The sequence below is a fragment of the Ochotona curzoniae genome, unplaced genomic scaffold (assembly GCF_017591425.1).
Source record: "Ochotona curzoniae isolate NIBS_2020 unplaced genomic scaffold, NIBS_Ocur_1.0 contig_2927, whole genome shotgun sequence".
Taxonomy (NCBI): Eukaryota; Metazoa; Chordata; class Mammalia; order Lagomorpha; family Ochotonidae; genus Ochotona; species Ochotona curzoniae.
In genome coordinates this window covers 3,873,248-3,899,690 of record NW_024465654.1, presented here as the reverse complement: position 1 = coordinate 3,899,690, position 26,443 = coordinate 3,873,248, and the positions used below count along the sequence as shown (strand labels likewise).

Sequence of the window (26,443 nt, the reverse complement as noted above, 5' to 3'; positions counted from 1 at the left end):
TGCCAGTTGCCCCACGGAGGCAGCAGTGATGGGTCCGGCAGCCGCTTGTGAATCCCCCATGGAGCAGGTATAGGTTAAGCTCACAATTCATGCCTGCTGTCGCTTCATCTGTCAACGGCTTTTGAGAAGTCAGCCAGCACATGGACACTCTGAATACATCTCTCTCTGAAATATATATATATATATATATTTTATTTTTTTTTAAAGATTTATTTTTATTAGTTTTTTTTTTTTTATTGGAAAGGCGGATATACAGAGAGGAGAGACAGAGAGGAAGATCTTCCGTCCGATGATTCACTCCCCAAGTGAGCGCAATGGGCCAATACTATGCCGATCCGAAGCCAGGAGCCTCTTCCGGGTCTCCCACGCGGGTGCAGGGTCCCAAGGCTTTGGGCCGTCCTCCACTGCTTTCCCAGGCCACAGGCAGGGAGCTGGATGGGAAGCGGGGCTGCCGGGATAGAACCGGCGCCCATATGGGATCCCGGGCGTGCAAGGCGAGGACCTTTAACCACTTGCGCCACCGCGCCGGGCCCTGAAATATATATATTTTAAAAAATGGATTTACTTATTTTGATCTGAAAGACATATTTTACAGAGAGACACAGAGAGCTTCCATCCACTGGTTCACTCTTCAAATGCCTGCACTAACCAGAACTGAGCTGAAGCTAGGAGAGAGGAGCTTCTAGTGGATGTCCCACATGGTGCAGGGCCTGAAGACTTGGGTTGTCTTCTACTTTCCCAGGCCTTCAGTAGGGAGCTGGATCAGAAGTGGAGCAGCTTGAACTGATGTATATATGGAGTGCCAGCACCACACAAAGATGATTAACCTACTATGCCGCCATGCTGGAACCTCAAATGCATCTTAAGTAGTTAAATTATTTGACGCATTATAAAGTGTTAAATACTTTAGGGGAAAAAAAAGGTGGTAAACCTGACTGACTGTGACCCATTGGTTCTGTATCCAAGTATTCCAACAACTATGTTTTTAAAATACTTAGAAAAAAAAAAACTCTACTAATTTTTTGTCTTGTCAGCATTCTCTAAGCACAGGATAACAAATTTTTGCAAAGTACTCATAGTGTTTCAGGTGTCATAACTAAGCGAGGGTTGATTTAGAATCTGAGGAGGGCACGCAGAGGCTCTGTGCAGGCTGTATTAGCAGCAGTCTCCCACTGTGCAGCATTGGCAGTGGAGACGGCTGTCATGAAAGCAGCAGGTTAAGCTGATTCTCTTGAAGGTGAGCCTTCAGTTGGTGCAGGCATTAACTACACAGCTGTCTGGGGAGGGTGTGCTGTGGCAAGGCAGAGGCTGCGGTGTGCCTGGTTGGAAGGAAGTGAAGCAGAGGGCTGGGGAGACAGCCTGGGTCCAGTGAAATGGGGGTTCCCAGGGGTGGGCTAGAAAGGGGAAGTCATATGAGTTGTGCCTTCACAGCCTCCTTGGGCTGCATGTTGGTGTGTGTGCTGCCGTCTCAACATTGTCCCCTCCAAAAGGATTTTTTTTTTTTTTTTTTTTTTTTTTTTTTTAGATTTATTTTTAGAGTTTTAGAAAGAGAGGTCTGCCATCGGCTGTTTGATTTCTCAGGTGTCCGTAACAGCCAGGCCTGGGCTGGTCTGAAGCCAGGAGCCAGGAGCTTCTTTTGGCTCTCCCATGTGAATGTGGAGGCCCAAGGCCTTGAGCAGCCCTCTACTGCTTTCCTAGGCACATTGGTAGGGCACTGGATCAGAAGTGGAGCAGCTGGGTCTTGAACTGCCGTACATGTGGGATGCTGGTGTTAAAGGTGACAGCTTTTATACAGTGCTGATCCTGGAAACACATCTTTAAATTTAGTTGCCAATGTTAATAGTATTAAGAATTAAGCCTTCAAAAGAAAAAAATTGAGGCCTTTAAAATATATACATTTATATATTTTTAAAATTTATTTATTTTTTTGGAAAGGCGGAGATACAGAAAGATCTTCCATCTACTGGTTTACTCCCCAAATTGCCACAATGACTGGAGCTGTGCTGATCTGAAGCCAGGAGGGAGGGCTCCACCTTGTGGGTAGGTTTGGTACCCATCACAAAGAGTTCGATTGTTTGTCTACTTTTTTTTTTTTTAAGATTTATTTTTATTGGAAAGTCAGATATATACAGAGAGGAGGAGAGACAGAGAGGAAGATCTTTTGTCTGATGGTTCACTCCCCAAGTGACCGCAACGGCCAGAGCTGCGCCAATCTGAAGCCAGGAGCTCTTCTGGGTCTCCCAAGCGGGTGCAGGATCCCAAGGCTTTGGGTCGTGCTCAACTGCTTTCCCAGGCCACAAGCAGGAGCTGGATGGGAAGCGGGGCTGCCAGAATTAGAACTGGCGCCCAAATGGGATCTTGGTGTGTGCAAGACAAGGACTTTAACCACTATGCTATTGCACCAGGCCCTGTTTGCTTTTAAGAAGCAAGAAGTTATTGTAACTGTAAGCCAACATATTTGCATTCATTGGGAATTGTCCAGTTGGGGGTATTCTGTTAGAGCAGCACAGAATGGACTGAGAAGGAAGGGAGGGGAGGGGGCAGCCAAGGTGGAAGTGTGGAAGTACTGAGTAAGCTCTTGGATAGGGCAAGATGGGATGGTGCTTTAGGCTAGGGTGGCAGCAATGGAGCTGGCCAGAGAATTATTCTGGATGTATTTTGGTGAGAAGCTGACAGAACTTTTTGGCAGTCTGATGTGAAGTCTGAGAAGATTCTAAGTTCCTGCTGTGTATCCCGAGAGGCAGCAGGTGAGAGCTCACGCTGTTGGGTCTTTGCCTCTGATGCGGGGGTCCCTGATGGGGTCCCTTCCGGCTTGCTGACATGTCCTTTCCACCCAGCCATGGCTGTGGATATCTGCAGAATGACCCAGCAAATGGCAGATCTCTATATACGTGTGTCTGTGCATAAAAGGAAAGTTAATGGAAAATGGAATCAAGAGACAGGTTTATTTTGATGCAAGAAACCGTGAAATCTGTGCATAAATCGTTCATATTCCCCATGAACTTCTAGAAGTGCTCTCATACACAATCCTAGATGAAATAATATTTAAGGCATCAGAATTGATTTAAGGACATATTTATTTATAAGATAAAAATGTTTAATAGGAATTAAAGTGCTTAATTTTACAATGTTTCTAATTCTTTGCCTTATGACCAAATATACATATGTTACACAATATATACACTATCTGCAAGTATTTTACATTCATACAGCTAGAAAAGAAAAATTACTAGTCATTTACACTGATTCACATTTGAGTCAACTGTAAAAATCTGGTAACGTAGTTTTCAAATGTTACCGGTTCAAGAGGAAAAACCTAGATAGCACTTACCAGTCAATTGTCACAACATGAAATGCTAATTTGGTTATAAAGTTGGATATTTCACAGATACGATTGTTTTGCTAATGACAGAGTAATGCATAATGTAGTCCGGTGATGCTAACAGTCCCCACAGACCAATTCTTCCCCAAACGATTTCACTCTATATATTTACTATTCTATTAGTAAAATACCCAGTGAGATGTCTTGATCTTCTCACTACATCTACCACAACTATAGGCAAAGGGCAAACCTCCCCATAACTGTCAGTGACTCCAAGTCAGAAACAATCGTGAAGACACCCTGTGCTATTGCACACCCAGGCAGGCAGCGCCCTCGAATGCCTCGTCCGTAACTGACCAAGAACTCACTTCAGAGAGGCTTTTCTGCTTCCGTCAAATGAATAGAATATGGTATAAGAGAATGAAATTGTTTTCTTAAACCCAAAGTAGGAGAGGAAGGTAATGGCAGATGCTGTATTCTATAATTTAGAGGCCAAGATAGCTCAAATAGCTTAAAGCTCCATAGATTCCTGCTTAGAGTGCACTTGCTTTTCGCATCTGCAGGTCTTGTCTTGCTCTTGTTCTGCCCTAGACAGCAGCATTGTGTCCCCCTCTCTGGCAGATAGAGGCGTGAGACAGAAAAAATCCAAGCCCACAACTGAGTACATGCGAGTGGCAAAGGGAAGATGACACATTTCAAGTTCTGGTAAATTCTGGTAAAATATTTACGTTTAAAAAATTCTATAAAATTTTCACTCATGGAAAGAATTGAAAAGTATTTCTACATATATACACACCCAAATACACAAGGTTTTTGATGTAGACTTAGTGTCTACTATGGTATTATAATAATCATAATTTCCACAGATATAGAACCCATAGCACATAGTAGTATGAAAATAGAGTTGTATGAATAAAAATTGAGTAAGAATAAAGAATAAATAACAATAATGGTCTCTAGATGCCAATACAATTCTAAGTATGGGAATTGATCAGCCACAGTTCTTACACGAGTACACTCTTGGATAAGACAAAACTTAAACACTAAAACATCCTTGTATTCTGAATTACTCTTAGTTTATAAATACCATGTGCTTAGTCTTAGACCTGCGAACAGGAACATCATGTGATGCAGGACTTTTTACATCCTCTGTTCTGCATTATAGCAAGGATACTTGAACAAAAACCAGGCTTCTTCCCTGAAGGCTTTCTTGCTCCTGTTGGTGCATGTTTCTCAGGAAACATTGTCCAGAGGCTCATCAGAGATACATCACAGACAGCAGGCTCAGAATAAGAACTCAGGCTTAGAAACGGGGGAAAAAAATGTGAAGGAAAACCAAAATCATATCCCATACCCTGTTTCCATAGAGAGAAAAAAGAACTGAGCTTGCAAAGTGGTTTTGATAGATTTTTGGAAGGCATCAATAAATCTTCAATAACCCTGAAGTACTACTTACTGTTCTTATGAAGGAGAGCGAGCGAGAGAGAGAGTGTGTGTGTGTGTGTGTGTAGACATGGTACCTTTAAAAGACTGGTTGCTATAAAAAGGTTACTTTAAAAAATGGGGGTAACATAGTAACAATTCAGGATCAAGCTGCGTGTCTATTTAAACCACAGGTAGCTTGATGAGATGGTGCTGGTAAGCTTTGCTTCTGTCTGCAAAGACTGCAGAAGTAAAATGCTGTTGACAGTTATTCGATACCCTCCTGCCTTCCAGTCGCCTCCCCTGTATTCAGCAATTGCATTATACTATGAAGCAATTCTGTATGTTTGTGTGGCTAGGGTTCAGTGTAAACCATGCCCTGAATAGTTTTATTGCTTGCATGTACAGTGGCATTAACAATTTCATGATTACCAAAGTGGCTGGTGGCATTTTTCCTAGTTGAAAAGTTTGCACAAAAGGTTGATTTTCCATGAAAGCAAAGTTTAAGTTTAGAAAATTGCATTGTTTTGTAAATAGCAAAAATATTTTTCGAGTATGGAGGAAAGGGACTTCAAAGAAAACGTGACTCGGCAGCACATAAGGGACAAGCGCTGGGAATGCTGATTTTGGCAGGAGAGCAACTGATGGTCGTTTTCAAGGTTCAAGTTGCCGTGACTGCTCAGGTATCTTAGAAAGCAACGGCGCTGCCTTCTATCCTGATTAGCGGTTCTTTGGGTTGAGTGTTTTGTTACCTCTGTCCAAGTGAAGGTATTAGCAATTCACCAAGGGAAGTGGAGGAGGCAGTTCCTTGCTCACGGTGCATGGCTGAGGATGTGGGCTGGAAAATGAACATGCTGACTGGGGAACGTGACACTCTATTCGAGTACTATTATTTCTTTTATAAAAAGTTGCTAAGTGGAAATTGTGGTGCAGCGGCGAGTGAAGTTGCTACTTGGACACTCACACCCACATTGAAGAGCAAGGCAGAGTCCTGGCTGCTGCTCCTGCTGGTCGTTTCCTGCTATGTGCTTGGGAAGCAATGGGTGAAGGAGCCTGCGGGGCAGTGCCTGGCTTCTCCCTGGCACAGCCCCCAGCTCAGGTAGCCTTTTGGGGAATAAACTAATGAAGGACCACTTTCTCCCTTCCTCTCTGCCTTTCAAATATGTCTTTTAACATTACTTTTTCTTTAAAAAAAAAGTACAATATTTTCATTTGAATATTTACTAAGTTAAATCACATTTGTTGAGCCAAAATGTGAGCCTGTCCGTACTAGTTCTGTTAATGGTAAGGAAGGTATATTTTTGATGTTCAAATAGTTTTAAAAAGTGATCACTCATAAATCTTAGCCCACATATTTCCAAATTCTTTTCATTTTACATTTTTGTTGCTTCTCTTTTCTTGACATTAAGAAAACCAAAGCATTATGGGTAGCTATACTTTAACTTTCTCAAGCCTTCTGAACACAGGAGTGTGTCACACAAGTGCCCACACACACACACAGAAGGTCGGCAAGTCGAAAAGAGAAGCAGTGTAAGGTTTCTCTAAGTCTGCTCAATTTGACAGAACTCCTCTGTCTCCTTTTGGCTCAGGTATTTGGTTTAATGTTAATATGCCTTTCTGGACAACAGGACACTAATGTTGCCAGCAGTAATTGGTCCACTTGCTTTTTCTGGAGTGGAAAAAAAGCAGTAAGTGCTCAAGTGATAGAGGCTAGTGAAATGTGTGGCAGTGTGTAATGCTGGATACACGGACATTTCTGCTATAGGAGTAGGGTCATTCTTGTGGATTTCCAGCTGACTGGGGTCATGTGAAGGGACAGATGTGAGCAAAGGATTAAGTCGGATCATTGACCTAATGTGGCACTGTAGCCCAAGTACAATGTGAAGAGCAGCCTTCATGACAACAGACTGTACAGGAAAATGCCCGAGGTTAAAAGGAGAAAGCATTGTCTTTAGGCCCATGGACACTGCAGAAGGCTGCCCGGAGGGAGGGGGAGGAACATCTTTCCTTTGCTATCTACACTGCCTGCCGAACTCTAAGCACAGTTGACACGCGTGGCTCTCGTTCAGCTTTCCACAGTGGAACAAGCCCCACGCAGTGCGTGTTCATGACAAGCAGTCCTTGAAATGGAAACCCTTACCACACACGCAGATAGGCCATGTGTCTAGTCGGCGTGTATGGCTCAGAGTTCAGGTTTTGGTGAAAATTTGTTCATGCTGGTAAGTACTGCAATGATTATAGGATTGTGACTGGTAACAAAATCCATGGACTCTGAGCATCCCAGCAGCCAAAATGCAACTGCTGTTCAGAATAATCCAGACTGAAGCGGTATTAGACCCGCGTGTGAAATTATTTTAACAGGTGTTCATAGCACCTTCTAAGAGAGGCACTGTTTTTAGACATATAATAGACATACAGCACCCTGAAAATCCTGTTGGAGTTCAGTGAAATATCCATGTCATGTAAGTTACTGCTTTATGAAAGGGTCAACATCATTCAACGCCATCACCAAGAACATTTCAATTTGGTACACTGCCCAGTCTCAAGATGAAACATGCTTTATATTAAAAAATATATAGATAATTGTGACCTAAAGCTGAGAACAGCATGTATGATATACATATATATGCTGATTTAATGTTATATACACAGAATTATGTACTTCACATGTTTTTCTAGAAATACTAAGACAATATCTTATGCTACTAAGTTGCAAGTTTAAATACCAACAGTTTGTCCTTTTTTTGTTTTAAAATAACAATGTCTTCTATGCAGCTTGAGCTTCATAAACTAAATAAGTTAATACAACAGCCTAAACTGTCCCTGTATTTTTCACCATAGATCTATTTTGGCAACATAGAGGTATATCTTTCTCATAGGTCCTATGTGTGAAAGACAACGTGAAAGTGGGTCATTCTAACTTGGTAGTGGTGTAATATATTGATACCATTTCCTTCAAGACAAAAGGACATAATCAAGAGATAGCTCATAAAAATTGCATTTTCACATTATTTCAAAACTTTATCAGGAGAATGGTTCTACACAGTAACTTCAAGAATACATCAATATAGGAAAATAGTCGCCCAAAGGTGCATTGATGAGTCTGTTTTCAACATAAAGTGCTAGGAGATGAGGAAGGAGAGCTGGGAATGTCTTCAGCCTCTGCATGCGGGGCTGGCCTGGCGTTCAGCACTCAGACTTTCTCTTAGGTTCAGGATGGTCATCCACGGTGGCCACGTGCTCACTGGGACCATCGGCAGTCTCACCTGTGACAGCTAAGAGGATGATTTTTAGCCACTTCTGTTTCAGTTCCTCACTATCAGCAGCAAAACTGTGCACAGACTTGGACTGGGTCAGCTTGAAGCTGTGTGGCAGGTCTGCGCTCCTCGGCATGTCATCCACGGAGTAGCCCAGCAGGGGGATGGTGGTCTGTGCTCGGACATCCTGCGGGAACAACACGGAGCGTGATGTGCGGGAAGTGGCCCTGCATGCCCCTGCTCCAGGGGTGGGCTTATGGCTCAGCTGCTGCTTGGGATCCCTGCAGCCCACATCTGCTCATGATCCCAGCTTCCTGTTGCTGTACACACTGGGTGGCAGCAGGGGATGGCTCAAGGAGTTGTAACCCTGCCAGCACGTGGGAGACCTCAACTGAGAGTGGCCAGGCTTTGCCAGGGCCCAGTCCCACAGGCGTCTGGAGAGAGAAGCTGTGGGCAGATCTGTCCCTTATGCAGAGCCTCACTGTGGCTCTCCGTGGGCCTGGAGAATGCCCTGGTGAGTAGCTCCATGCCTGCACGTGTGGGCAACAGTGACACTGGCTGCATGGAGTAGGAGAGTTGACATCTAAGTCAGCTTGGAGTCTATTCCTTCTTCACTGAATGGACTTACTCTCAGAAGAGAAGAGAGTAAGAGCCATCTTAGTATCTAACACTAGCAAGTGGCAAGGAAAAAGACACCGGGAAAACAGATGTTGAATAAAATGTGTTACTAGCTGCTAATGTAGACACAGCTAAAAATGCTGCAGGTACAGAAAGTATTTCCATAATCCATGGACCTCTTGTTCAAGGACAGCATCATCAGTACCTGGTGCTGCTCTAGGTATCTAAACCCTGTCAGTTACTCCTGCAGATTGACCTCAGAACCATGCATTCCATCCGCAAAGAACTACTGAACAATGTAAATGGAAGATCGATTTAAATCCCCTCTCCCCTTTACTTTTCCTAGAGAGTAAAAAGCAAAATCCCCCGTCTTTGTTTTCATTTGAAAGGTGGAGCAAGGATTCCATCCAGATTGCGGAAGTGCATCTCAGGGATTCCGGCGCTGAGCCATCACCTGCTGCCTCCCGGGGCACTAGCAGGGAGCTGGAGTGAAAGCAGAGGCGTGAGGGCTCAAACTGCTGCTCCATACTGGTAGGTGGAACTTAACCTGCTGAGCCACTGTGTCCCCAGCTCCCCAGTCTTTCCTCCTCCTCCTTGGGTTCCTTTCTGATCCGACTCACATTTTCTCAGAACAAGGAATAAGAGAAAAGAGGACCAGTGTGGCATAGCTGGTTAAGCCTCAGCTTGCAATTATGGGTGTTGGTTCGAATCCCAGCTGCTTTACTTCTGATTCGGCTTCTTGCTTGTGGCCTAGGAAAGCAGCAGAGGATGGCCCAAAGCCTTGAGCTGCTGCATTCACGGAGATGGCAAGTAAGCTCCTGGATCTAAGCTTTGGACTGGCCCACTTCCAGCCACTGCAACTATTTGGAGAGTGAACCAGTGGATGAATCTGCCTTTAAAAAATTGTGTTTGAAAAGATTTCAAACACAAATCTTTTCAAATGCAAAAGTTATTTGCATTGGAAAGGCAGATTTCCAAAAAGGTTGGTTCACTCTCCAAATGGCTGCAATGGTCAGAGCTGATCTGAAGCCAGGCGTTTTTTCTGGGTCTCCTACTTGAGTGCAGAGTGCCAAGGCTTTAGGTATCCTCTGCTGCTTTCCCAGGCCATAAACAGGGAGCTGACTGAAAGTAGAGAAGCCAGGACATGAGCTTGGAGGTAAAGGATTAGTTAATGGAGCCAAACACATAAATCTTAAATAGAAAAACGATTTTAACTTATTGGATCTTGATTGTGCCAAAACGTCTCCTACTCCTGCAGTATATAAGTGCCAAAACTCTAATCCTTTAAATGGTAATCTGTGAGAATCATCTATTTAAGGACTGACTTACTAGAAAGGCAGTTTCAGAGACAGGGGTCTTACAGAAATTGGGAGGGGGGGGTGAACATGCAAATGCAATAGAGGATCTGTGCCAAGTCAAAAGCTGGAGCCAGGAACTCCCCTCAGGGCATCTGTGCTGCGTTTCCAGCTGCATTAGCAGGAGCTGGGCATCCCACAGTAGCCTAACTTAGTGAGTTGTGGAGCCATCCCCAAAGAGTCCTTTATAAGTCAAAGGATGGGTGCTCAGACAACAGGTTAAGCCACTGCTTTCGATGCCCACATTTTCTATCAGAAAGCACTGGATCCATGTGAGGCACACAAGAGGTTCCTGCCTTCAGGTGAGTCCAGCCCCTTGGGTACCATTTGGAGAGTGACCCAGTGGATGGAAGATCTCTCCTCCTCTCCGTAAATCTGCCTTTCAACCAGAAATCAACGAATCCTGGTTGTTAGAGTCAATCAGCTTTAACTAACTTGGCTCTTCCTCTATTTTCCAGTCTGCTACTCAGTGAAGCTGCCCGTGTCCTATGCAGGGGTGATGGCAGAGGCTGGACTGTCCTGCCTCCCTCTAACCTGCCAGGTGCGTGTGGGTTAGATACCTGAGGGGCGCCGTACATATACAGCACGAGAGGGTCTTGCTTGGGGATGACACACCAAGCTTTCTGCCAGGGCTTTGACTTCTCCATGTACTGAAGAAAGCTGCACACCACGCTGTTTCCTGACACTTCAGCAGATTCAATCTGGAAGAATCAGGAGACGAAGGAACGCAATGGGCCACATGCCGAAGAGATTCACCTTCCAACACACACTCCCACAGTGCACAGCAAGTTTATGCTGTCCAGAAAGATCCACGCGCAATTGTGTAAGTCCGCTATCACTACCAGTTCTTGAATCAAAATAGCTACAAAATTTACTCACTGCTTATGGTGTGTTTCCCAGCTCAGTACCTGTGTTACCCCATTCAATTCCCATGCCAACACTAAAAAATTCCTAATTTCATTATCTCTGAGGACCACGGTTTAAATAGAACAGATCCAAAACTTCATAGAAAATCCAGCTGAAAACTAAGTTTATTTTTTTCAAAAACTTTTTGAAGTCCAAGAATACAAGCAGTAATCCTCAAAAACTTCATGAGAAATGCATATGATAAAAAAATACATGCATTTCAAAAATTTATTTTGGTGCAAAATTACTTTTAATTCCACATTGCAGGAACTTTGTGGCATACCCCAATAAGTAATTGGTTAAAAGGCTAGCTGGAGATTTTTATTTCAGAAACAACCTGAAATTCACTTTAAAAACAAGTTATGTGACTTGCTGTATTGTGCGCATCTGTGGCTGCGGGCGTGTTCCTGGGGGGGCCCACGAGGGGTGTGTTTGGACTGGACCTTTTCACTGTGGGCCATTGTGTACTCAAACCATGTACATGGTCCATAGCATCCACTGGCCCTTTACAGAATCCTCATTATCTAAGGTAATTCCTTACACTGTAGGCATCTTTGGACTTTAAACTTATTTCAGGTTTAAGATGTTGTATGACTCCCTTGGCATGGGAAAGTGAAATTCACTTGAGGCACTTGAAAATATTTCAGTTAGATTACTGTCACAGTTAAATGACCATAATAACTTGGAGATTCATAACGAACTCATCAGGTAATAAGACGGTACCTCAAATTTGAAAAACATGCAATGGTTTATAGTGGAGAGAAATCTGAAAGGAAGCACTTTAGCATTAGAGATGTCAATGCATAGTCCGACACTTGCTGAGGGCTGCAACCACAAAATTAGCGCAGTTCACTCAGATGCTGTTGGTTTAACGTTACAGAGTCAGGATCCCAAAATACAAAACTAATGTTAAGAGAGATAACAGGATAGATTGGTGTTCTTCATAGCAAAGTAACCTCAGCATTCTCTAAAAATCTGACACAGCAAACAGGAAGTACTTCCTACCTCTAGGATTCCTTTCCTCTTCTTTTCCTCACTGTCTGTGAACCCGCTTATGATGAGGTAGCAGTCTTTACAGACTTTGCTTAGTTTCCCACCGTCGTACTCGAGCTGAGCTTTGTAATCGGAGCACTTCCAGCAAACCACCTGAAATGGAAAAGGGTAACGAGTGGATGTGATAGCAAGACTAACCCAGGCACTGACTTTTCCTCTTAAAGGTAAAAGGCAGCTTTTGCTTGGACAGAGCCATCTCCACCACAGGGTAGGTGCTGCCGTGTGGGGCTCCCGTCCCCCGCCCCAGCCTCTGCAGGAAGGGCACCATCCGAGGCTGCAGCCAGACCCCCGCCCTGCGTCCTTCTCCATGGACCATCGGCATCCTCCACAGTGAGTACAGAGCTCAGCCACCCCACAGTGATTCTCAGCACCTCTATTGCACTGTTTGTAATAGGACAGAATCCCACAGATTGTGTCCTGGTTTGGATCACTGCTGTGGCTTCCTGACTGTCCTATGCTTTTCTTAAGATTTATTTTTTTTTATTGGAAAGTCAGATATACAGAGAGAAGGGGAAGATCTTCTGTCCGATGATTCACTCCCCAAGTGACCGCAACCGCCAGTGCTGCGCTGATCCGGAGCCAGGAGCTTGTTCTGGGTCTCCCATGCAGGTGAAGGGTCCCAAGGCTTTGGGCCGTCCTTGACTGCCTTCCCAGGCCACAAGCAGGGAGCTGGATGGGAAATGGAGCAGCCGGGATTAGAACCGGTGCCCATATGGGATCCCGGCACATTCAAGGCAAGGACTTTAGCTGCTTGGCCACCACTCCGGGCCCCATGTCCTATGCTCTTTTAAAAATGTTCGCTTGTAGGGTCAGTGCCATGGCATGGCATGCTAAGCCTCCATGTAAGGTGCCAATTTGAGTCCCGGCTGCTCTGTTCTTAATCCAGCTCCCTGCTAATGCATCTGAGCGAGCAGTAACAGATGGCTCAAGGCCTGGCCCCTGCGCTCATGTGGGAGACACACAGGAGCCCCAGCTCTGGCCATTGCAGCCATTTGCTGAGTCAACCAACAGACACAAGACTTCTGCCGTGGTGTAACTCTTCCAACTGAATCTGGTATGTTCCTCCCCTATTTACTTTTTCCTTTGTTCTTGGAGTGAGGTAGGGGAGATGAAAAACCTGCCAGAAGCTCCTGGCTTTGGCTGGGTCCAGCCGTGGACGGTGCTGTCATCTGGGGAGTGGATCACTGTCTCTCTCCCTCTCTGTAACTCTGCCTTTCAACTAAATTTTTTTTTTAAAGATTTATTTTTATTATTTTTTTCATTGGAAAGGCGGATATACAGAGAGGAGAGACAGAGAGGAAGATCTTCCGTCCGATGATTCACTCCCCAAGTGAGCGCAACGGGCCGATACTATGCCGATCCAAAGCCAGGAGCCTCTTCCGCTCTCTTCCGGGTCTCCCACGCGGGTGCAGGGTCCCAAAGCTTTGGGCCGTCCTCGACTGCTTTCCCAGGCCACAGGCAGGGAGCTGGAAGGGAAGCGGGGCTGCCGGAATTAGAACCGGCGCCCATATGGGATCCCGGGCGTGCAAGGCGAGGACCTTTAACCACTTGCGCCACCGCGCCGGGCCCTCAACTAAATCTTAAAAATGTTTAGTTCAGGTGAAATTTAACTGAAAGATTTACCATGAACTCTCCTTTCCTTATTTTTTTTGTAAATGCTTTTTTAAAAAGTACAAGGGTTTCAAAATCTTTGTACCAAAATTTTTTAAAAAATGAAACTATATCATACTTTAGTAGCATGTTGTAGGATTTACTTATTTGAACATCAGAATTACAGCGATATACCTTCGATTTGCTGATTCACTCCCCAGATGGCTGCTACAGCTAAGGGCAGACTGTGCCCGAGTCAGGAACTCCATGTGCATCTGTGTCTCCTCCAGGGCTGGCAGGGACCCAAATATTGGGCCATATTCTGCTTTCCTAGGTGCAGCAGCAGGGAGCTGGACAGGAAGTAGAGCTGCTGGGACTTGGCTCTGATACAGGATACTAGCATTCCAAGTGGGGGCTTAACATGCGGCACCACACCATGCTTCCTAAAGCACGCACCTTTTAATGCCATTTCCCCAGAACCTGAGGTACTCTTGTATATTCATTAGTCAGAACAAGATAGTGCCTATGGTTCCTTTAGGAGCCTCCCCGTCACGTGTGACTCAGCTTAAGGACTGGCCCCACCTTGAGCAGCTTATGTTTAGAAGTAGCATTATTGGGTTTGGCACAGTAGCCTAGTAGCTAAAGTCCTTGCCTTGCATGCGATCCCATATGGGCACTGGTTCGCGTCCCAGGTGCTCCATTTCCCATCCAGCTCCCTGCTTGTGGCCTAGGAAAGCAGCTGAGGATGGCCTGGGGCCTTGGGATCCTTCACCTGCATGGGAGACCTGGATGAGGTTCCAGCCGTTGTGGTTACTTGGGAGTGAACCTGCAGATTGAAAATCTCTATTCTCTATAAATCTGACATTCCAATAAAAACAAATAAATCTTACAAAAAAAAAGGCAGCATCAACACTGTTAGCTATGACAGTAATAGTGAATGAACCAGCAATCAGACAAGGACCTTGAAACACAGCCATTATTGAACATGTTTTTGAGTCTTCTTACTAGATACTGACAACTGCTCAGTATAAAGCTTTACTTACAGTAAAGAGAATTTACCAGCACCAAATAAATAAGATGCTGTGAGCTGACATGGCAAGTGAACTCTGCCCCACCATCCATCCATCGTGCCTTGCTTTGCAGGAGAGAGCCTCGCCTCTTTGCCATAGATAGGGCTGTCTATGCCTTAACCCAGTTCATCTCTTCTCAGGGCCCGATGTTCCTTTTATCTCACCTTTAAGGGCTGCCAGTGGAGCCTTCCAGCCTTCAGTTGCCTTCAAAAGCTCTGCCCAGTTCTCCTAGCCCGTCCCTGAACACTGTAACTATCGTGCTGTCCTCTACCCCACTCCTAGGCGTGCGCTGGGGACTTTGTATCATGGACCATGGTTCTCTGCTGTGCTCGGTGATGCCAACACGCACGTGACCCTGACATCTCAGGCAGTCACCCTTAGTTGTCCATTCCTCTGGACACCTGCTGGACTCAGACTGCCAGAAAGTGAATCACATCTGGCAGTCTAAGTTCAAACACTGATATTCATAGTTCTCTTGTAGCAAGATAAACAGGGCCACACATCTTTGAACTTAGAGAAAACCGTTTTCTCATTAGCTGACACACTTCTGCCTCATCTAGACTGCCCTTACTCACTGAGGCAGTTCTCTCTCAGTGTCGTCTCAAGGCTTCTTCGATTGTTGGTTCGCTCATCAACTTGCTAGTGCCACATTTCACCCACTCACTCCTGCCCGGGATCTTTTGGCAGACTCAGAACAGACCAACCACTGTCTGAAATGTACTTTGTGCCTCCCCCTTTTATATGTATGTTGTAACTGGTTTATTTATGATTGCTTTTATTGAAGAGTGGCAGATTGTCCATCTATTGGTTCACTCCTCAAGTGGCCACAACAGCCTAGGCTAAACCGGGTGCCAGGCATGCAATCCAGGTCTCCCGTGGGTGGCGAGAGCCCAGGTACCTGGCCAGCCTTCAGCTGCATTTCCTGGTGTATTTGCTGGGCTGCAGGTAGAGCAGCCAGGACGCACACGCTTCAGTGAAGGGATGCTGATGTAAGCAGCAACTTAACTCCCTGTGCCCGAGGCTCTTTCCTCCCTGGCACTTTAAGGATCTATTCTTTCTCACCTCTTCTGCAGCATCTTAAATGCTGACCCTTAGGTCCCCCCTTTTCTAATTAAAATTGGTTTGAAGTCTTCCTCTGCTCCTTTTGTTTGCTTTCTTTTTCCATCTGCAGTAATGTGAACCTAAGCTGATGGTTCTATTGCAGTTACTCGCGGCCTGCCCAACCCAGAAAGCTCACTCACGTGTCCACAGGCTCGACAGTGATGCCGCCGCCGCGTCAGCGCGTTGAATGACTCTTTGCATTTCATGCACATGGTTACTTCGTTATCTCGGATCCATCTGGGTGCTCTCTTCCCCAGCTCGGCAGTCTAAAGGGGGAAAATAAGAGTTGTAACAGAAAAAAACTACATTTGCAGGTTCTTTAACATTTTTTTTTTCTTACATGCACTCAAAACTAAATAGTTTAAGGCATTCATTAGCATATACGTGCTAAGCCACAGTAGGACTTCTGCCCAGCTAGTTCTGCCTCTCCTGCAAAAGGAGAGGGCTGATAACAAAATGCTTACATCGATTTTCTGCAAAGAGAGAAAAAGAATTTAGAAGTATTTAATTCAACTTACAGAAACCTCCGATTGCATATCATTATCCTTTGCAATTGCATTTCTGAAGGTTTCGTTCCTTTGATGAAAAGCATCAATAGTCTCCTGCAGGGCCTGAAATACAAATGAAATTCAGAGGACACATTACCGTATCCCCTGCAAATTGATGAAGTACTAAAATCTGATGGAAATCCCTTAAATTAATTCAACTTGTTCTGGTGACTGCATAGGAAGCAAAAGCATAAGTATGTACAACATATAGCTGATGCTGAAAAGAGTCGATAGAAACAAGGCTTACCTTGATCCATTCCTCTTTGTCTTGCTCAGAACTAAAACAAAACAAAATTCAGTTCAGTGCAGACGATATTAATGAATTATAACTGATAAATAAAACGACACTTTCAAATTGTTCCTACTTCCCAGAAAATTTAGACATGCTCTAGAAGTTAGTAGAGCCTGAACCAGGAAGAATCTCTGGAGCCAGAGCTGTGGCACAGTGGGTTGCTGCTGCCCACCATGCTGGGTTCTCCTCGGGGTTCTGGTCCAGCTCCCCACTCATGTACACGAGCAAGGAGGAAGATGGCCCAAGTGCCTGGGCCTTTGCAGCCCACATGGGAGACGCAGATGGAGTTCTGGGCCCCTGGCTGGCCCAGCCACAGCTGTGTGAACCAGTGATGAAGCATCTTTGTCACTCCCTCTCTCACTGTAACTGTGCCTTTCCAATTAAAAAGCTTCTGGCAACTGAATTGATCTGTTCTGGACTAACTGCTCGGCACACACCATTTTCATGGGAAGACTTAAGTCTGGTGTTCGTTACTACACACTGGCCCTCATGCTGGTTAACCACCAAAGGCTCTGCATCTTGCAGATTTCTGGAAAGAAATGAAAGTTATTAAAGGCTACTAGTTATAGCCTGTCTTAGGAAAAAAAAAGATTCTGAGTTTTGAAAACTAAAATATGCATGTAAGGCCTTGGGGAGCCATTTAACATTTCCTGTGATGGACAACTTCTTACTCCTGGAGGGTGCAAGGCAGTGCCATTCCTAACCCATTATAGGTAAAGCAAGACACAGCCGTTTTAAAGGCCCACGTGTAATGGTTCTGCTTGGGGCACTGAGCTCAGCCAAGCCCCTTTGTCTCATTGTCCTCCTGGTAGAGGGCTCCAGCAGCTCCTTCCTGTCACAGGCTATCCTGGCTCTCAGCTGGGGTCTGTTGGCATGTTCTGTCACCCAGACAGAAGCTGGACGCCTGGTAGGCATATCCTCTGCCTGATCCCCCACAGGTTTTTGAAGACATTCTCTAAAAGCCAGACCTCCTACCTGCTGCAGGTACCTACAACAGCCAGGGCTGAAGCCAGGAGCCAGGAGTTCTACTATCTAGGGTTCTCAGATGGTTGGCATGGACCCAAGCAGGTGAGCCATCATCTACCTTGCATGGTGCATGTTGGCTGGAAACGAAAAACCAAGACTCAAATGAGGCCCAGTGATGGGGTCATACCGGTTAATGACTGTACTAAGTCCTCCCCTCATCCACCATCATGTAGATGCTGGTTTAAGTCCTGGCTGAACCACTTGTGATCTAGCTCCCTTTTAATGGCCTGGGAAACAAGCCCTTGGGTTCCTGCACCCATATGGGAGAACCAGAGGAAGTCCCTGGCTCCAGGCTGTGGACTGTCCCAGCACTGGCCATGGCAGGCATCTGGGGAGTGAACCAGCTGATGGAAGAGCTTTCTCTGTCTTTGCCTCTCTCTCTTTCAACCAAAAACAAACATTTTAAAATAAATTTGTTTTCAGTTCTACTTTTAATTTCCATTGAATACGAACTATAAAAAACCAACATGCCACACTTTTCTTCCTTCTGAATGTGAAAGAGGAAACACATGAAGAAGTCATTTCTGAGGCTGACTCCTGACCCAGGCCGCATCTGGCTCCCAAAGCAAATTCTCTTTAAATATCTCCAAAAGACAGCCGAGTGTCAGCTCAGTGCAGAGCCTCTGGGCTCTGGGCCTGAGTCATCCCTGCACCTTCCAGACTTACTTCCCTTCTTGGGAGGGCCACGGGGGACCTGGTGGAGAGCACTGGCTCACAGCAGCTCATTAGCACAGTGAGTGATGTAAGAAAGACTGTGTCCCCAACACTAACGTGAGTCATTCTGATCCACTACACTTCACTTGATTGCTGCCTGTACTTCACGCTCCTGCTGGCAAATGGGACAGAGTTGAAACTGCTCCAGGAGGAGCGTACATCCTGTGTCAAAGTACCTGAAGCCAAGTCCCATCTCCACTGCAGATGCAGGTTCCTGCTAACTGGTGCCCTGTGAGGCAGCAGGTGATGGCTTCAGTACCTGGGTCCTTGCTACCCACAGGGGGTGCCTGGAAGGATGGAGTTCCTGACTCCTGCTGCAGCCTGGCCCAGCTCCAACCGTTGTAGGCATTTGGGGAATCAATGATAGAAGAGAAATCTCCCCGGGTACACACATCTGTTGCTCTGCCTTTCAAATAAAACTTTAGCAAAACAATTCCTGGGGCCTGCCTTGTGGCACACAGGGTTAAGGCCGCCATAAATTCTCCTAGGAGGAGCCTCATGTTTGCTGAGAGCTCTGTGACGGGGACGCCCCTCACCTGGCCTGAAGTTCCAGTGTGCGCTCCTTCCCGGACACCTGGAACGTGTGTGGGTATTCTTCGTTGTGCGTCTCCACGATTTTCATCCCGTCGATGCCGACCCTGGTTCGGACTGTGAATTTGGAGCCTACCAGGCTGAATCTGGGCACGCAGTAGAGCAGCATGTTGTTGAACTGCAAGGAAGCAGAATGCACATCAGCAGCCAGGAGCAGGAGGGAAAGCAGGAAGGCACCGTCACCCAAAGCCAGCCTGCCTGACCGTGGACTCGGCCCGCGGCTCTGCAGGGCTGCCATGCAGGTGTGCACAGACCCCGACTGCCACACGCATATTTTACAGTTATATTGAAAAGCATCACTCCTTAAATTTTTAAAGCTGTACTTCCCTTCCATAGCTCAGATATTTTATGGAAATTTATTTAAAACCAGTCATGATTTTGTACTAATGTTTTAGGGAAATTAGTCCAGTAATTTCAGCTTATTAAGGACCTTTGATGTTCTGAACCCTGAAAGTTCTTAAAGTTATTAAACTCCAGAATTTCCATGTGTCTTTAGGGCCAATCAGAAATAGCTGCTAGGGGAAAAAAAATTAGCAACTACTTTTTAACCACTGGGTTTAATATGAAGTTTTCTTAAAATACCCATTTTAGTAGCTCTAAGCATCATTAGAACCTGTAGAGTTGAACCTGATGGAAAAAGTGAGCCAACATCCCTTAGGTTACTATGGCAAACTGGATCACAGACTCAAGTATGATGAATATATTTTTTAAAGATTTATTTATTTTTATTGGGAATGCAGATCTACAGAGAGGAGAGACAAGGATGTTCCATCTTTCTACTGGTTCACTCCCCAGGTAGCCCCAATAGTTGGAGCTGAGCTCAAGCCAGGAGTCAAGGGCTTCTTCCAGGTCTCCCACACAGGTGCAGGATCCCAAGGCTTTGGACTACCTTCCACTGTTTTCCCAGGCCACAATCAAGGAGCTAGATGGGAAGCAGAGTAACTAGGACATGAATCGGTGCCCATATGGGATTCTGGTGCATGCAAAGCCAGACTGTAGCTGCTGAGCCATCGCACTGGGCCCTACCACATACATTCTGAATTGGAAGAAAAGCCAAATGTTTTATCAAAAGGTTTTTAAAGATAGGGATTTATTTCTAAGAAGGTCTACTTTGAAAACGAAGGACTTGATTTTGAAATTGAATCAGATTATCTGTAGTGTCTGATTTCTGTGTTGAGAGGCACCAAGAGCGAGCGAGCAAGAGATAGAGCAAGCATATACATGCACTCTGAACTGCTAGTTCACTCCCTGAATTGCCACAGTGGCTTGCAGGAGGCCAGACTGTGGCCAAGGGGGCTAGGAATACAATCCAGGTTTTCCATGTGGGCAGCAGCAACCCAGCTACTGGCACCATCACTGCTGCCTGCAAGGGTCAGTGCCTCATCCTTAGTAACAAATAGCCCCTGTGAACCAAAATAGTTAAAAATGTTATATTACCAAGTCTGTGCCAGGCAGAAGCCAGAAACTTCATCCAGGTCTCCCACATGGACTGCAGGGGTCCAGAAACTTGACTGACATGTGCTGCCTCTCAAGCAGGTTAGCAGAAGGCAGGATCAAAAGAGGAGGTGCCGGGACTCCAAGAGGAACTCTGATAGGGGCTGTGGATGTCTCGAGAGGCAACTTCATGAGCTGTGCCATATTGCCCAATCCTCTGATTTCTTAGATTGTTTTTAAGGTTATTTATATTTTTTCTAGAGTAACTATCAACTAAAAAAAAAATGATCTTTAAAACTTAACCCTTCCAATAGCACTACGCTAAATTTAACATGATTACTATACTTGGTTTATTATTGAGTTTTCTCTAAGATGTTACATTCCTGGGCATGTCAGTGTACAGTGGGGCTCAGCAAAGGGCATTACTGTCCCCACCCTGCCTCTCCAGGGCTACAGGACCGTGCTCTCGACAGTTACAGGCTGTCGAGAAGACCGCACTGTTGTACACAGACTAAGTGCTTAAGTCCAGCAATTCTAGTTGTCCAGTCTTCTGGGAGTCGGTCTAGACTTGCCAGGCCCTCTTCTGACCCACACTGCCCGTCATGTTCATGTACTGTTGTACTCACTCTGGAAGCAAACTCCTCACCGCTTGTTCCTCCTGTATCCTCTGGTAACTGCCTGCAACCACTGTCCTAAATTTCAGTTCTGCACCGGAGGATGCAGAACTAGGAGAGCACATTTCAGATACGTCCCGGTAGGCCGACACGTCACACTGCTGGTGGGAGACTTTATCACAAAATGATCACTGTGTTCCAGTGGCAGATCTGGAAAAACCACCCAGAGGTTCCCATCACTGTCCCTGTTACAGCATAAACAAGGCAACTGCTGGCTGCCTTGCTCTCCATGGTCATCTTTCCCTACTCTGCCAAGGCCTCCTCCAAAGGCGGTTTGGTTCAGGCCGTGGCTGCTGCAAGTGCCACAGCACATCCTCAAGGAAGAGAATTATCCTTCACCAGCAACACTCACCAGATTCCTTCTGCCAATTCAGTGACGGCTACCATGTAAGGGAGTACAGCTGCTGTGTTATCAAATTCCTGTGCTTAAGTGTGCTGTAAGAAGTTCGGCCACATCTTGTTAATTTACAGGCACAAAGAAACAGGAGTATGGGGGTTCTTAAGCTCTGCCTTTTATGGCTACTCTTGTGCTGTCTCTTGTAAGCAGGCGAGAGCTCTTACAGTAAGGACACAGCAGAATGCCATTACGTAAAGAAGGCAGACAAGGAGCCTGCTCCCTCCATGCACTTTGCTCCTATGGCATAAGCCACCATCACCTTCCACTGAGTTGTTGGTCTCTGGGTTTCCCCAGTATTCAAATGCAGAAGTCCCAGCAGTGACAGAGCTCATGGTACACGGACTTCGTCATGGTAGGTGACTGAAGTCATGATCAGTGGAGCAATCTCTCTAAGTCCTAGGTTGTTATGAAACCTAGAAGCAAGTCTCCATATTACCAAGAACCGGAGGTGTGGGGCCAGAAGGTGGCACAGCACATTAAGCCTCAACCCATGACCCCCGGATTCCCTTACTGGTGCAAGCTTCAAATCCTGGCTTCTCTGCTTCTGACTCAGCTCCTTGTTCGTGTGCATGGGAAAGCAGCAGAAGATGGCCCAAGTATTTGAATCTCTGTCACTCACATTGGAGACCCAGATGGAGTTCTTGGTCCTTGACCTCAGCACTGGCTGTTACAGCCATCTGAGGAGTGAACCAGAAGATAGGAGAAAGAAAAAAGCCAAACATTGCTAAATATATGGGGAAGAAAGGAAGGCAGTCTACTGGCAGAGTCTGATAAAAACAAACTTGCAACCAGTCCTGGCAGGGTTCAGAATGACAGTATGCACAAGGGTCCAGTGCTGGGGCTGGAGCTGGTGTTACAGTGTAGCAAGTGAAGCCATGGCCTGAAATAGCAGCTCTCCTTTTGAGCACTGGGTCATAGGCGGGAACTAGAATACATTAGAGAAAAAAGAATAAAGAATAAAGGCCACGTGCACAGAGATAAAACCAGTCATCCTGATACCATAGGAAGGGCTTTTTACATGGGAGAAAAACCCCAGACTGAAGTGAAGGCAGGGACAAGGACTGCCCACAGTGTAAAGGAACAATGTAGCAAGCACACAGACCTCTGCCATGACTACTTTAGATACAAGCAAGGCAATTGGGCATGTATGTTTTTTCACCTGGAAAGTCTATACATAGCAATGACAGGGGACTCAGGGAAGAACAGTGGCCAGGAAATAGTAAATCAACAGAATGTCCAGGAAGTGGTGTGTATTGTCCTACAGAATGAAAGGAAAGCTGAAATCTGCAACAAGCAAGAGGAAGTCAGGAAGTGTGTCACATCCCACACCTGAACACTGCCGGCAGAGACCCTCTCTGAACGGCCAGGCTGTCTCCGCACGTGCTGCTCACGTGTGCTGCGCCCATGCACACAGCACAGGAACGCAGGGAAGGTTCGGTTGCTTCACACGGAATCTTACATAGAATCTTGATGGTATTGAATAACACAGGCTGAACATCACTGCATGGCCAGCAGCCACCCTCCTCCTCCAAGACATGTACCGTCACATACTAGTCACGGCTGCCTCTCCCACACTCACCAAGAAAAGGTAGCGTTCTTGTGCCGATGTGTTCCGAGCAGCTAACTTGAGGATCTGTCCTTCTTTTATGAGTTCATTTGAAGGATTTACGATGTCTTCTTCTTCTCCCAACATTTCATAAATCTCTAAGAGTTTCTTTAGGTTTTCCTAAGAAGTTAAAACAAGATCAGCTAAAAGGAGTTTGCAACTTAGTAGAGTAGCTTTACTACAACTAGGACCTTAACTAAAATCAGGATAACTGAGAAGGGGTTGGGGGTAAGTTTGTTTTGATCTGGCAGGTCCCAGTTATCCGTAGACTCAAACCTGATTAGAGAGGGGACAGAGGATTGTTCCAGATAACACATTTCATGGATGTCCTCTGCTGTTCGTCTCAGTTTAGTCTGGTTCAATCCTACAGATGGTATTAGCTTCTATAATTGACAATTTTCTAACCAAAAGGGGCCTATCTCCGCTAAAAACCACTTACCATTTTTCTTATTGCACTATTAGAATGGCTTGCTGCTGTCGATATAATTTCAAGTGATTCTAAATGGGAAAAAAAGAAAAGCAAATAAATATGCTTTGTCCTTCCTCGGCTATGCGGTAGCTGAGTGACTTACACCCTGAAACAAGAACTCTGGGACCAAATCCACCACGAAAGCAGTGGCAACGTCCATTCGTAAGCTGGATTCTTTCCAAGCCTGATTGTAAGCTGATTATGCGGAACCTGAAGGGTAGTTCCCTACAAAAAGTCAAATGATGAGGCTCATAAATATTTACTCCATGTCAGACCTTCAAAACCAGCAACCTCTCACAGTGTACGCTAACTTGATAGCAGGTACTTTGCCGGGTGCTTTCCTCCACAGCAGTGAGTTCTTACCCAGCATTGGATAGTAAGTGTGTTAGTTCCTTTTTGGCAGATGAAAAAAAAAAAAAAAATGAAGAGGTGATATGATTTGAGTAAGAAGACAGAGAGCCAAGTTATTCTAGAGCCAGATGTGAATCCTGTTTCTAACTCCAAATTCTAAGACATCCCTGAGGTTCTAAGTTATCCTACTAGCTTTAAAAGCAAACTAAGCACGACACATAGCCAGTTTTCCTTGGGAAAAAGCGCTCAGTTCTAGCCTGGATGGGAGGAGGGGGACTGCTCTGGTGCCAGCGTTGGGAGTGTGTTTCTGCTGGGCAGGCAGGGGTGACAGATGGGGAAGGGGAATGTTCAGTGTGGACATTGTAGCCGCGCCAGGGACAGCTGGTGAGAAGCTGTGGGAGCTGGGGCCGCAGGCGGCATCACCCCCGGACTCTCTCGCAGACCTAAGTCATGTCCTGTTTTCTTCCCTTCCCTTCTCTCTTGTGAATACTGGTGTGCTTCGCTGCGTTACCACAGCAACTCGATCACTTCCAGACTGCACTTTGTCTTCTTGGCACTGCTGAACAGTCCGCACTGTTGTTGCTTTTCCTTCTACTTTCAGGTTTGTTCAGTGAGCTCTACTCTGATTTCCTTGTGTAAATAGTGATGCAATACCAAAAAGGGTAGCGACATACTCTACCATGCTACCAACTTTCTTGTCCCTGACAGGGTATCATAAGCGAGCCAAAGGCTTTGAGTAAAGAAACTTTTTAAAAAAGCATGTTGACTTGGCCAACATTATACATTCAGTTCAGGATAGAGGAAGGAGACAGAATGGGTTGGGACCATTGCTTGGGAAACAAGTTTGAGGAAGAGCAGTAGGTCTTCTATCTGCAAGGCCTAACTCTGCCACTAAGAAAAGCACCCAGGGCAGGCGCTTGGTCTCGTGACGAGGGCAGCCGGGATGCCCGCGGTCTGTGCTTGGCCTGGAGAAGCAGCCGGGCTGCACACTCCACCTCTGTGCTGCTGTGCACCCTGGGAGCAGTGCCAACGGCCTGAGCAGTGGAGCTTCCAGCCCAGGCCCATACACTCATGTGGAGAGTGAACTGACAGCTCTCTTCCTCCCCACCCCCACCATAAAGTAAAAACAAAAGCAGGAACTTGGGCCAGATGCGCAGAAAGTGGGGACGTGGAAACTTCAGGGAAGCTGGGGGCTGGGGGATGGTGGTGGTTTACTCTCCCTGTGAAAGGTGACAGGGGAGAGGTGAAGTTTCTGTGGCCCGGGAGACACCTGCACGGTGTCAGATAGCCAGTGAGACAGCATATGTTCAAGACTCGGGTCTTGAAAGAAACGGTTTATGTTCCTCCTTTCTCTCGTCAAGTGTTGGCTTAGAAGGGACGCACACAAGGGGCAGGTTCTGGTGCACAGCAGTGCGATCAGCACTGGGGGAATATCAAGCCATTCCCAGTTCTTTAAAGTGCATGAAAAGCGGAACTTACATTGAAATGAAAAAGTAACAGACAATTAAGAAAACTGGAGGAAGGTTTTCTTAGGGAAAATGTTGTTGGACAATAAAAAAAAAAAAAAAAGCATCACGTCCTGTTTTGCTGTAGGGCGGCTGAGGCCCACTCCACACTCCACTCAGGTTATTTTAAGAGAGTAAGTATCCCTTCGTCGTCTAGGTATTCATCAACTGTCTGATGAAACAGCAGCACCAGTAATTCTGAATGGCTCTGGTCTCCCGTGAGAAGGTCACTGCATCCTGCTATTCCAGATGTCCCTGAACTCTGATTGGACACTTCAGAGCTAGTGATTAACATGAAACCCACCGGAGAAACGCACTGGCACTGCTCTAAACTTGTGATTTGGCCTCCAAAGAGACTTGCCTAATTGGGGTGCTGATAACTATTCCCAGGATTGTGTTCTGGGAGCAGTGGCTGGCTAAGGCGGCAGGGAGCCACCCGGCAGCCTGGCCGCTGGATGGGTCCGCAATGGGGAGGAAAGAGAAAGCGTTACTTTTCGCGTCGTTCCAGTCGGGCGAGCCTGGGGGCAGCTTCCTGAGGTAGTCCTTCAGGAGCAGCTCATAGCGGGGGATCCGCTGCACGGGTTCCAGCATGTGATGCTGCAGCGTCAGGTTCCCGCACACCTTCTGCTTCTGCATGGAGAAAGGGTTGAGGAAAGAGTCCACACACAGTCTAGAAACACCAGGAGGTAGCAACTTCCACTGGGGGCCAAACTCTGCTGCTGTCCCCAAGCACATGAGCAGAGATGGACCAGAAATGGGCCACCCCAAGCCATGAAGTCACAGTCTTTGGGGACAGAGACTGAAGACATCCCTGTATTCTATAACATTAAAGGTTTACATTAATAACCTGTAAGAACATACAGGAAAGATCAAGCAAAATTTTAAGCACGAATATTCCAGATCACTGGCAACCACTTCAATTAGTCATTACCAAGGATTAAGAAGTTACAGCACTAAGGCATGCACCTGTTATATGAGGTCTACTAAACATACAATCTTAAACGACTCTGGGGCCCGACGTGATAGTGTAGTGGTTAAAGTCCTCTCCTTGAATGCACTGGGATCCCATACGAGCGCCAGGTCTAATCCCAGCAGCTCCATTTCTCATCCAGCTCCCTGCCTGTGGCCTGGGAAAGCAGTTT

The 26,443-nt window shown here is 46.0% G+C and overlaps 1 protein-coding gene across 3 annotated transcripts in view; it reads right to left on the bottom strand.

Annotated features, from left to right (window-relative positions):
* Nucleotides 1-3,307: 3,307 nt before the first annotated feature.
* FGD4 (FYVE, RhoGEF and PH domain containing 4) overlaps nt 3,308-26,443 on the bottom strand; it is a 96,161-nt gene continuing 73,025 nt past the window's right edge. For all 3 annotated transcript variants that reach the window (XM_040978857.1, XM_040978858.1, XM_040978859.1), the window contains 10 exons: nt 25,793-25,931; nt 23,416-23,474; nt 22,950-23,096; nt 18,811-18,983; nt 16,490-16,520; nt 16,213-16,305; nt 15,835-15,960; nt 11,886-12,026; nt 10,535-10,675; nt 3,308-8,188 (listed from right to left, as the gene is read on the bottom strand). In XM_040978857.1, the coding sequence (XP_040834791.1) occupies nt 7,931-8,188; nt 10,535-10,675; nt 11,886-12,026; nt 15,835-15,960; nt 16,213-16,305; nt 16,490-16,520; nt 18,811-18,983; nt 22,950-23,096; nt 23,416-23,474; nt 25,793-25,931 (1,308 nt within the window). In that variant the 3' untranslated portion in view covers nt 3,308-7,930. The remainder of the gene's footprint in view (nt 8,189-10,534; nt 10,676-11,885; nt 12,027-15,834; nt 15,961-16,212; nt 16,306-16,489; nt 16,521-18,810; nt 18,984-22,949; nt 23,097-23,415; nt 23,475-25,792; nt 25,932-26,443) is intronic.